This window comes from Notothenia rossii (genome assembly GCF_949606895.1).
Source record: "Notothenia rossii genome assembly, chromosome: 3".
Taxonomy (NCBI): Eukaryota; Metazoa; Chordata; class Actinopteri; order Perciformes; family Nototheniidae; genus Notothenia; species Notothenia rossii.
In genome coordinates this window covers 2,604,201-2,616,700 of record NC_136901.1, presented here as the reverse complement: position 1 = coordinate 2,616,700, position 12,500 = coordinate 2,604,201, and the positions used below count along the sequence as shown (strand labels likewise).

The following is a 12,500-nucleotide window of genomic DNA, read 5'->3' as shown; positions in this document are numbered from 1 at the left end:
CTCCACTGGTATTTGTCATGTGTATTTTGTCTTTTATCGTGAATACTCTTTACTCTCGTGTGTGTTTTCGTGACACTGTACTTGTCTGCACTTGTCCTGTATTTGCTGTATCACTAAATACATTTACAAAGTAGTTCCTACATGCTTTTAGGGTTAATCATCCCTCTAACTTATCGTCTTTTGGTCCACAGGCGTGTAGGAACCCCATCTGTCTGGATCTGTCTCCCAACATGCTGCACGGACGCCTAACTGGGAATAAAGTGGTCAACTGGGATATAAAGGTGTGAGACATATGCAGCACATTGTAAATATAACAACTAAGCTTTATTTATACAGCACTTTTCATACAACACATGCAGCTCAAAGTGCTTTACAAAATGACACCTCGCAAGTTAGAAATACACAACAAGAAAGTCCCCTCAGTTTAATAATAGCTCATCTAAAAAGATGTGTCTGTAGCTGGTGTTTGAAACATGCTTACTGAGGTGTGCTGTTGTTCCCGGGCAGGATATGATCAACTGTGTGGGCGGGGTGCTGGTGCTCATCCCTGTTCTGGAGCAGCTGTCCCTGATCACTCCTGATCAACAAACCATTGATCCTGGATCAGATTTCATCACCCCGGATGTGACCACGCCTGCAGACGGTGATTGGGTCATCCTCCCGTCCAACAGGGCTTCAGGTGTGCACATTATATCTCTTTTTTAACAGAATAATGCCAGAAATGAGATTTTAAGCATCAGTTTGCACGTACTACTTTAAAGCAGGTGTGAGTCTCTTGGAGTAAAGAAGTGGAATTCTTTACCGAATGATTTAAAGGGCTGTAAGAAAACGTTTGTTTAAGAAAGCGTAATTAGACAAAGTTGACTTTTGATTGCGTTCTGGTTTCATGTTTCAGTATTTGTAAGCTACTGTGACTGAAAAGAATATTGCTTTTATTTGAATTTTTTATGTTGATTTCTTCTCCCTGCTCCTTTCCACCATGCGCTATAAAAAAAAAGTGTACAAGTAAAAACAAATAAATAATAAATATATAAATTCTCAGTATAGCAGGGTGACAGAACGTATGCAGTTTCTACACATGGGGGAAATTGTGTACTTTGGGTGGGCTCCACTTGTACATGTTATAGGACATGGAAAGTTTGAAACTGTACCAAGGTTCTTACGATCATTCAAAACCTGGAAAAGTCATGGAAATTCAAAATGCTAATTCCAGGTCACACACACACACACACACACACACACACACACACACACAGACACAGACACAGACACACACACACAGACACACACACATACACACACACACACACTCACACACACACACACACACACACACACACACACACACACACACACACACACACACACACACACACACACACACACACACACACACACACACACACACACACACACACACACACACACACACACACACTGGAAAACAATATTTTTCCCAAAGTTTTGAAAAGTCATGGAAATGTAACTAAAGTTGCATCAAATATAATTTTATTTAATCGCCGAAATAGTAATACTATAATGATAATACAAACTGTATGGTGTAGTAATGAGACGTAAAATGGCTTTTAACTGACGAGGTGTTTCGCTGGTGAGAGGTTTGAGTAGAAAGTAGTAAGCCTATTGGATTTGTTTTAGATACACAACATGTTTCATATTCACACCTTATTTTCCTCTTTCTTGTTAAAATAAACCATTTTCAGTGGAACCGCTGAGACAGAGTCATGTTTTTGGAAAATTAGGTCAAGGTCCTGGAGAAGTGATTGGTGAGTTAGTGTATGAACCCTGGCGCACTCTTCCCTCACTGATTCATCATCATCATTTTGTTAAAGCCCCTGTCACACTGTTCCGAAATTGAAACCTGATGGAGACACGAATATGGAATTGTGAATTTCGCACGAAGATGGCCCCGAACCACACGAAGGCAACATTTACATTAAAGACATACAACTGCAACGAAAGTAAACAATGATGTTAAAGTATTTTGATACTGTTCTGATATTTTCAGACTTTGTTCTTTACTGTCTCCGTCTTTATGTAGAAGATATTAAGTTTTCTCCGTCATGTTGTTTCCATAGCAACAACAACTTCCTCGCCTTCAAAATAATATATTATATCCTTTTTAGTTTCACAGAACACAAATTGGGTTATTTACATAATATGTTTACATGATTTTGTTGTGCAATAAAACAACCAGATGGACACACGATAAAGGAAAAGTTCAAATTCGGCTCTGATCGTAACAACATCGGGACATTCGTGAGGGCATCTTAAGCCGTCTTTGTGATGCCAAAGATTTTGCCACCGCTCCCGAAGTTGCTGCCGGAGCCTGAGAAACTCCACCGGCGGTCATACGATGGCTTCAGATGCCCTCACCAATGGCCCGATGTTGTTACGATCAGCGCCGAATTTGAACATTTCCTTTATCGTGAGTCCATCGGGTGTTAATGTCAGGACAGTGTGACAGGGGCTTAACCGAATTAGAACAGATTTACTATAGTCAATTATAACTAACATTTACCTCAACTTTTTTATGTATTTTTGTGCTCTGATTTCAACCATGTGTTTGTCTATCATGTATTAACCTTGTCTTATTCTGTAGGCGGGGTGTTCAAAAAAATGGACAACCTGCACACCTGATTGTTTTTGTCTTTGAAACTGTGTGTGTTGTTTTAGAACAGTACAGCTCTGAAACATTAGCACTTCTCATAAAACCATTGCATTATTATTTGTTGTTGCAGAGGCCCGCCTGGAGAAGAATCTGGTGGCCACCTTCCTGTTGGTGCTGAAGCATTTCCTGCAGAGACACCTTATCAACCAGGAGAATCTGCTGCACTCGCATGGAGTGGGTACAGTGGGAGCGCTGCTGCAGAAGGTCGGTTTCATTCCCTAATGTTGGCACGTTGCATGTTAGAGCCTTTCAGATCTACACGTGCATCAGTTTCCTCGTCCTTGCTCTGATTGCGTGCTATTGCCATCCCATAATGCACCTTTTCTTGACAGCAAACCAGTTTTAAATACAAATATGAAATGCTGATAATGATTACTTGTTAACCACAGAAGACAGTATACTCCAGAAACCTCAATCCAATGCCGACCTGCACATTTGTGTGCTAAAAACAATGCAAGCTTGTTAAAAATGCAAGATTTAAAGCATTTCCCCGTTAAAGTGCGTTTCACATTTTGCCTCAGATCTCCACACGCAGAAAAGAAACACATGTTTATACACATGTTGGTTGTATGAATAGCTCCTCTAGAAATGACCTCAGATACCCTCTGTCTCTGTTTGTCTTTTTACCTCAACTCTCTTTCTTCCCTGTTGCATGTATTTGTTTAACCCACGGGAATATCAAAGAGTCCACAGAGACTCTGATTAAATGAAAGGCACTCAGTAGTACAGTAGCTGCTCTGAGAAAGTAACCGCGCCCTGTGAAAGTGCAAATAAACCGTGTGTGTGTGTGTGTGTGTGTGTGTGTGTGTGTGTGTGTGTGTGTGTGTGTGTGTGTGTGTGTGTGTGTGTGTGTGTGTGTGTGTGTGTGTGTGTGTGTGTGTGTGTGTGTGTGTGTGTGTGTGTGTGTGTGTGTGTGTGTGTGTGTGTGTGTGTGTGTGTGTGTGTGTGTGTGTGTGTGTGTGTGTGTGTGTGTGTTCAGCTGCCAGCAGGTCACGTGGATGTCAGCGTTCTGGTTGCCATCCAGCTGCTGATCGAACAGGTGACGTTTGAGAAGAACCACGCTCTGCTGCTGCAACTTCACACACACCTGCTGTTCAACTTCAACATCTGGAACAAAGGAGACTTCCCTCTGCGCATAGGTTAGATGTGTGTGTGTGCGTGCGAGTAAAATGACTGTAACTATTGTATTTAGCCATGCATGATATGGATGTCATAGTTACCTGTTTCTCAAGGCAGGAACTGATAAGATAGCCAGTTATTTTTGTATTTAAAAGAAGGTTATGAACCATATTCATGCCCACCTGAGGAGTATTATATTCAATAGGCTTCATCCGTTCATTTCCTGCCCATGATAAACAGTTTATCCTTGAGTCCTTTAACTGATCGATACATACAGTATGCAGAAATCAAGGTGAAAAGGCGTTATTTATCCAGACCATACTTTAGAGCAGGGGTTCGCAAACTTTTCAGCCCGCGACCCCCAAAATAACAGTGCCAGAGACTGGCGACCCCCTGTCGACGGGGGGGGGGGTGTGCTAGTGAATTAATTTGTTTGTAAAGTTTGAGAAACAGAGCCTCGTTGCGGGGAAATTATACAGATGGCTAGTCCGCCCCTGAAAATGTCTATGCAAACGTTATTAGTAATAATATATATATTTTTTTAATTATAAAAAAAATTATTACATTTCTTTTCTAGATTTTTTTTTTTTTTAATATTCCATTTTTATTTTGTAATCATTTTGCGACCTCCACTCGGGGTCGTGTGTGTGTGTGTGTGTGTGTGTGTGTGTGTGTGTGTGTGTGTGTGTGTGTGAGTGTGAGTGTGAGAGAGAGAGTGTGTGTGTGTCTAACTTGTCCTCCTTTGTTTCTGTGAAGGTCATATCCAGTACATGTCCACCGTCATCAAAGACAACAGGAAGCTGTTCAGAAAAAAATATGGAGTTCAGTTTCTTTTGGACACCATACGCCTTTATTACGGGTGAGACTCCACTCCTTAAAGTCCAGACCTGTCCAACGTATTGAAGTATTGTCTCAATAATATGCTCTCTGCACGTCAGGAAGAACAGCCATAGAGATGGTGACCTGAGTGAGGATGACATTCGAACCATCCGGGCGTCTCTCTGCGGACTCATCAAGTATTACATCAGCAAGGGCATGTCTCAGGAGGAGATGCACAGCATTCTGGGATACATCGCCGCCATTGGAGACGAGGACCAGGTAAAGCAGGGGGGTCAAACTCAATTTCTACGTTTTGTCTCATCGGCTTTCGTACAAGATGCAGGGCTCCAAAAACGGTGGCTTTGACCTCCTAATGCAGGGGGGTCAAACTCAGTTTCATCGCGGGCCACATCAGCATTATAGTTGCACTCTAAGGGCCGGTTCTTTAAAGGTCCCCTATTACACTTCAGAGACGTGTTTGTATATATCTGAGACCTATAATATATTGATGAAAAAGAGAATAGGGGACCTTTAAATACTCCAATAGGACTTTATATCGATCCTCCTGGACACCAAATACTTTCTCTACACTCTGGTGCTTCTACTCTTACTGAAGTACACGATCTGAATACTTCTACTCCTACTGAAGTGCACGATCTGAGTACTTCTACTCCTACTGAAGTACACGATCTCAATACTTCTACTCCTACTGAAGTGCACGATCTGAGTACTTCTACTCCTACTGAAGTACACGATCTGAGTGCTTCTACTCTTACTGAAGTACACGATCTGAGTACTTCTACTGAAGTACACGATCTGAGTACTTCTACTCTTACTGAAGTACACGATCTGAGTACTTCTACTCTTACTGAAGTACACGATCTGAGTGCTTCTACTCCGACTGAAGTACACGATCTGAGTACTTCTACTCTTACTGAAGTACACGATCTGAGTACTTCTACTCCGACTGAAGTACACGATCTGAGTACTTCTACTCTTACTGAAGTACACGATCTGAGTACTTCTACTCTTACTGAAGTACACGATCTGAATACTTATACTCCTACTGAAGTACACGATCTGAGTGCTTCTACTCTTACTGAAGTACACGATCTGAATACTTCTACTCTTACTGAAGTACACGATCTGAATACTTCTACTCCTACTGAAGTACACGATCTGAGTACTTCTACTCTTACTGAAGTACACGATCTGAATACTTCTACTCTTACTGAAGTACACGATCTGAGTGCTTCTACTCTTACTGAAGTACACGATCTGAGTACTTCTACTCTTACTGAAGTACACAATCTGAATACTTCTACTCCTACTGAAGTACACGATCTGAATACTTCTACTCTTACTGAAGTACACGATCTGAATACTTCTACTCCTACTGAAGTACACGATCTGAGTACTTCTACTCCGACTGAAGTACACGATCTGAGTACTTCTACTCTTACTGAAGTACACGATCTGAGTACTTCTACTCCGACTGAAGTACACGATCTGAGTACTTCTACTCTTACTGAAGTACACGATCTGAGTACTTCTACTCTTACTGAAGTACACGATCTGAATACTTATACTCCTACTGAAGTACACGATCTGAGTGCTTCTACTCTTACTGAAGTACACGATCTGAATACTTCTACTCTTACTGAAGTACACGATCTGAATACTTCTACTCCTACTGAAGTACACGATCTGAGTACTTCTACTCTTACTGAAGTACACGATCTGAATACTTCTACTCTTACTGAAGTACACGATCTGAATACTTCTACTCCTACTGAAGTACACAATCTGAATACTTCTACTCCTACTGAAGTACACGATCTGAATACTTCTACTCTTACTGAAGTACACGATCTGAATACTTCTACTCCTACTGAAGTACACGATCTGAGTACTTCTACTCCGACTGAAGTACACGATCTGAGTACTTCTACTCTTACTGAAGTACACGATCTGAATACTTCTACTCCTACTGAAGTACACGATCTGAATACTTCTACTCTTACTGAAGTACACAATCTGAGTACTTCTACTCTTACTGAAGTACACGATCTGAGTACTTCTACTCTTACTGAAGTACACGATCTGAATACTTCTACTCTTACTGAAGTACACGATCTGAGTACTTCTACTCTTACTGAAGTATAATGTCTGACTTGTTGTGTTGCAGTTGTGTGGGATGCTGGAGTTGTTGCTCAGCCTCCTTCAGACGAGTCCGGCCAGAGATCAGATCTTTCTTCTTCTCTTCGAGCCGTCGGAGGCCGACTCCTGCTACGCTCTGCTGCTCAACAACAAGCACTCAGACCGACTCCGAGAACTCGTCTTCAAGGTGCGTTACGGCCACAGATATGGCTGCTAGTTATTGGTACTTTTTACTTAAGTACATTTCAAAGTTCTCTACTTTCACTTCAGTATGTTTAAACACGAGTATCTGTACTTCTACTTGAGTAAAGGATGTGTGTACTTGTGCCATCTCTGAGTAACTACTGAACTGGTTTTAATGATATGCTGGTTCATTGTTACTCCCCACAGTTGTTTGAGCGCATGTTGCGTTGCGACCGCGTCTACGAGAAGAATAAGCAGCGTCTGCGTCTGAGGGAGGCGGGATACTCCGGCCTGTCGCTGCTCTTCTCTGAACTTCACATCACTCCGACCCTGATCCGCTGCCTCCTCAACCAGGTCCTCCACACAGGTCCGCTGCTCTCTGTTTTTATTTAAACATCACAAGAACACACAGAAAAAATGCCATGTTTACGCACTTTTTGTGTTCCATTAATCAAGATAACGAGGTACGATGGTTAGGGGGAAAGGCCTTGATCATATCAAATGAAGTATATACTAGTATCTTTCAAACATTTCCCAAATTGGGATCAATGAAGTACTTCTTATCTTATTTGACTAAACACCACATGATTGTAGTATCAGAAGCATTACAGGTGAAAGTGACACATATTTGAACAGCAATTTTCCAAAAACGTGGTTAAAAAGTCCGGCACAAAAACAGCAACATCAGTACGAGTTACTTTAACCTGATTTTGTGTCAAAAGGATAATGAGATTTGGACTTCTTACCGTCTTTCCAGCTGTCTACTCTCCTGCTATATTAATCTCCCCTTGAATATAATGCATTAAAGCGCTTACTTAGCTATTTTATTTTCATCCCACCAGTTTGTTCTATATATATCTAGGTGCAATAAGCCGTCCTGCAGATCAATGAGCTCTCCTGTCTCCTGCCTATAGTAGTACATCACACAGACATGTAATCAATACCATGCACGGTTGAATAAATGTGATTTGTGTCTTGAATGTGCAGATTCTGTGGTGAACTACAAGGACATGATGGCTCTGGTGCAGCTCACTCATCGAGCCGGACCTGGTGTTCGCCTGCTCGTCTGCAAGAGGGTGAGGAAACACAGACGATTCAGACGAAGTGTTATATATATATATATATATATATATATGTGTCAAATAAAATACAATACGCTAAATGTTGCAGAGAATGTTATAAGTGACCACGTAAATGTTCCGGGTTAGTTCCCTGGAGGCTATAGAGAGGCCCTCCCTTTCCGGGGGACCTCCATGGGACCTTATTTCGTATGCATTGAAGTCGTTGGCGAGAGAAAGATTATCTTTCGATCCAGTTTGAATTGTGCCACGAATCACACATATGATGTTTGTCAATAATTTAAAAGATAATTTTGCAAGTCAAAAAAAAAAAATGTGTCGTAAAACTGAAGTAACACAGTTTTTTGTGTGAAACCACTCAATGAACTACATCTCCCGTCCCGCTCCACACACCAAGACGGCCGTCACGTTGGCACATTTCACTTCTTTCTTTCAGAACGAGGCGGAAAGTATTAAAAGAGGTGAAAATCACTCCAAGTCTGGGCATGTTGAGAGCTGTACACACACACAAGGGGAGTTAGTCGGTTCCGTAAGAGCCAGCATGCGGGACCGGGACTCTGGGATTTGTAGTCTTTCTAGTTGCGTATTTTTCATAGTCTTATATTTCAACAGTTTTACGACAAACTGTGACTTTTTGGACGTGGAAATGATTTTTTAAGATTGACAAACATCATATGTGTAATTCGTGGCACAATTCAAACGGGATCGAGAGATAATCTTTCTCTCTCCATTGACTTCAATACATCATTTTTCCGAAATAAGGTCCCATGGGGCGGAAGTAGATGGGCGGGACTTCGCCTCTCTGTATTTGTTAATTTGCATGTATCAATGAAAACATTGGATAATAAATGATGCAGTGTTTATGTCTCATCATGTCGTGCATCAGGTTTTATTCATTTCTCTGGAGCCCTGCATCCACTTCACGTGTTCTCCCTGTCTGCCTGCAGGTTTACCAGCTGCTTCAATCCCAACAAGATGCCGCCGTGCAGATTTCTCATCAGCAGTGTTGGCAGGACACCCTCATGCGCCTCTACCTTCGGGGGGAAGGATCCTTTGCTCTTCGTGGCTCGGACACAATCAGCACCTGCAGTCTGGATCTCAGCCGGTCGGGAGGCACACATCGTCTGGATGTTCCTCATGAAAGGAGGTCGAGAACGGGCAGCCGCTTGGAGGACGACCGAATCAGCGTGGGAGAAACTCGCTCTGTCGACAGCCTGGAAAACGGAGACGCCATTTCTCTTCTGGACACACCTTCTTCTTCTGCCTCCACCTCCACAAAGCCTTGGGTGTTGGGGAAGTCGGGGGGTTTGATGCTGGATCTGTCCCACCTTCAGTCCTTCGAAGGTGGGGACAGCGGCAGCCAAACGCCCGGCAGCGCTCAGAGCACACCGTCACCTCTGGAGACATCCAAACCTTTTCCGGGGAGCACCGGGGACAGAGATGCAACGCCCTCCCTGACTGAAGACAGCTTCCTGTTCAGTGACAACATCTCACTGGGCGAGTCCTTCAACAACGCTGAGGTGAGAGGAGGCTGAGACGATGAAAGGGGACAGAGTTTTGTTGTTTTTTTGACCTGATTGGGTTCAGTTTGGGTCGATGTTTGATAAGAGTTTGTAAAATAACAAAGGCATTTTGGTTCTTGGTGCCCCCCCCAGCGAGCGGAGGAGGAGCTGTGCAGCATGCTGCTGGAGATCGTGCTCTGCGTGATGTGGCGAGGTGTCGAAGGATCAGATGATTCAGCGTGGATCGAGCGCGGACAGGTGTTCTCTGCTCTCACCAAACTGGCAACCGCCAACGAGCTGCTGCTTCCTGTCGACCAGATCAAACTCAGGTCAGACATTAACACTGACAAACTACTGCCTAATGCATCCGACCTATTGCAGACAAGCTACAATTAAGAAAACAGAAATAGGATCGTTGTGTTAGCATCAAACAGGAAATGGCTGAGAAGAATCAGAATCTATTATTTATACATAGAGACAGAAGAAATAGATCACTATTACTGTATATTAAACTATGCTAAGTCCACTGAGACACTGCCCTCTTCCTCAATCAATCAATCAACCAATCAATCAATCAATCAATCAATCAACCAATCAATCAATAGAACCCTATAACTGAATATTAAACGCTGTGAGGTCCACTGAAACCCTCCTCTCTCCTCCAGTCTGATGGAGCGCATGTTGGAGTGGTCGGTGTGTGATAACCGCGAGGCGTCGGCCTCCTCGCTGCCGCAGCACACAGAGAACGCGGTGCGCTTGCTGCACATGGTTCAGGACTTCCTGCAGGCCGAGGGTCTGGTGAATCCGGCGCTGTGGACGGAGAAAGTCCTGGAGGAGACGGTGACGCTGATGGACAGCTTGATGGTTTGGTACGCCTCCGGATCGCAGTGGTTCCAACTCTCCCAGGTGGGACTCCGGCTGCTGCTGGGCTTCATGGCGCAGGAGGACCCAGAGGTGAGATGTTTTCATGTTCTTAATGCAATGAATAATAACGTGGACGAAAATCCCCCAAAAATGTTTTATTCAGCTTTTCACATGTATACAATTATAGAATTAGGTAGATCAGCAGGGGGGGCGCCAGAGAGCTTCAGGGGAGGGAGAAAAGAAGCGCTATGATAGGCTTGTGAGAATAGAGCGAAGTGATTGGTTAAGCTGGGGACGCCCCTGATCACTTATTGAGAGGAGAGAGAGTAGTTACATGGAAATAGTGAAGACAGTCTTCCTGGTTGAACTCGCGCTGAGCTTCATTTCCCATTACCCTCTGCCCCAGGTGTGTGCCATGGCGACGGCGAAGCTGAACGGCATCCTGCAGACGAAGGAGGTGTCGAGTCAGGACGAGGCGTGCTACCTGCTGGGGAAGGTGGAGGGGATCCTGCGGCGCTCCATCCAGGAGGAGCAGGCGGAGGAGACGTACTCCTTCCTGGTTCCTCTGCTGAGGACGCTGCTCTCCAAAGTCCACCGCCTCCTCTACATGGAGCTGCACCTCCCAAAGCTGCCCGACACCAACGGCAGCCCCTCCTTCTTCGAGGACTTCCAGCTGTACTGCAAATCCCCCGAGTGGCGCGTCTACCTCGACAAATATGTACGAGATTGATATCAAAGTTACCCGATTAGATTTGATATAAGAAATATATCAATCAATCAACAGCATTGGAGTTCATACTGTAGCATCGCATTAAATAAGTGTATAAGTAATCTAGCTAAAAAACCTATGAAGAATTTGAGATGTTTACATTTTGGATTGTTTATTTCTTTTAATTTCTCTTATGTACAATGCCATGTCTTTTCATGCTGCTGCAACGCAAACATTTTCCAAATTGGGATGAATAAAGTACTTCTTATCTCATCAAGACACGGAGCAGAGAGTTCTCCTCCATGCATCGACTGGAACATTTAATGGAAATGTTCTCCTCTTGACTCCAGATTATCCCGTACATGAAGCAGTATGAAATCGAGACGTTCAGTCAGGGTCACGAGACGATGGCTCTCTACTGGAAGGAATGCTACGAGGCGTTCATGGTCAGCCTGCACAAGAGGGAGAGGGACAGAGGGGAGAGCAAGATCCGCTTCCAGGTGAGTTGCAATAATACTATAAGAGGATGATGACTGAAGCCTCTTCACTCACACTTTCTCATGCATGCACTCTTCACCGCCTTCAGGAGCAATTCGTGGAGCCTTTCTCACGCAGAGGCCGCCAGGAGAACCTGCGCTACAACAGCATGTTGAAGCAGCAGCACAGCCAGAACAGCGCCACCCTCAGGCAGTGGAAGGCATCGCGCAGAGGCCTGGTGTGTGAGAGAGGGCCGTGGGCTGACAGGTAACTCACATCTACTCCCATTGACTCACATTAAATCACATGAACTCACATTGACTCACATGAGCTCACATTAAAAACCCACATGAACTCACAGCTACTCCCATTAACTCACATCAGAATCAGGTTTATTACATGTATGAGGAATGTGACTTGGTGTAATAACATACAAAAATATTAAAAATAATAAAGAAATATGGTAAAATAAAGAATTATTTACATTGAAATAGAATGGAATAAAATATGGAATAAAATCCGGCAGTAATAAAAAAAGAAAACATGAACTCTTCTTAACTTCTTGTATTTTTCCCATTTCATACTTTCTACTGTAGTAGGACAATCAACTTTAGTTTATGCTTACTAAAATGGGAAAAATGGATGCAGAAGTACTAACACAAATGGAAAAAAGTGTAAAAATATAATACCTGTAGTTATATATTCATACACATATAACGCTAACAATTAAATCCATACAAGTCCGTGTACAGATTTCAATACAGCTTCATTTCTCTTCCTATTCTTAATATAACTACTACATAGATTACATTTGAGAGTTTTACAAACATGTTTCTTTAACCTTTTTTCCAACAGGCAGCAGGACGAGATGCACTGGAGAGTTTCCAGCGCGGAGAACT

At 43.2% G+C, this 12,500-nt stretch overlaps 2 protein-coding genes across 7 annotated transcripts in view; one reads left to right on the top strand and one right to left on the bottom strand.

Annotated features, from left to right (window-relative positions):
* The window catches only part of LOC307032126 (uncharacterized protein), a 106,696-nt gene that overhangs the window by 64,558 nt on the left and 29,638 nt on the right, over positions 1-12,500 (bottom strand). The window lies entirely within an intron of this gene.
* The window catches only part of nbeal1 (neurobeachin-like 1), a 63,880-nt gene that overhangs the window by 27,616 nt on the left and 23,764 nt on the right, over positions 1-12,500 (top strand). For all 4 annotated transcript variants that reach the window (XM_079669894.1, XM_079669892.1, XM_079669893.1 and 1 more), the window contains 16 exons: positions 192-281; positions 508-679; positions 2,760-2,893; positions 3,669-3,828; positions 4,565-4,667; positions 4,747-4,906; positions 6,816-6,974; positions 7,178-7,337; positions 7,958-8,046; positions 8,997-9,569; positions 9,705-9,880; positions 10,217-10,505; positions 10,822-11,133; positions 11,475-11,624; positions 11,711-11,868; positions 12,457-12,500. The exon at positions 12,457-12,500 is cut by the window's right edge and continues 81 nt beyond it. In XM_079669894.1, the coding sequence (XP_079526020.1) occupies positions 192-281; positions 508-679; positions 2,760-2,893; positions 3,669-3,828; positions 4,565-4,667; positions 4,747-4,906; positions 6,816-6,974; positions 7,178-7,337; positions 7,958-8,046; positions 8,997-9,569; positions 9,705-9,880; positions 10,217-10,505; positions 10,822-11,133; positions 11,475-11,624; positions 11,711-11,868; positions 12,457-12,500 (2,929 nt within the window). The remainder of the gene's footprint in view (positions 1-191; positions 282-507; positions 680-2,759; positions 2,894-3,668; positions 3,829-4,564; positions 4,668-4,746; positions 4,907-6,815; positions 6,975-7,177; positions 7,338-7,957; positions 8,047-8,996; positions 9,570-9,704; positions 9,881-10,216; positions 10,506-10,821; positions 11,134-11,474; positions 11,625-11,710; positions 11,869-12,456) is intronic.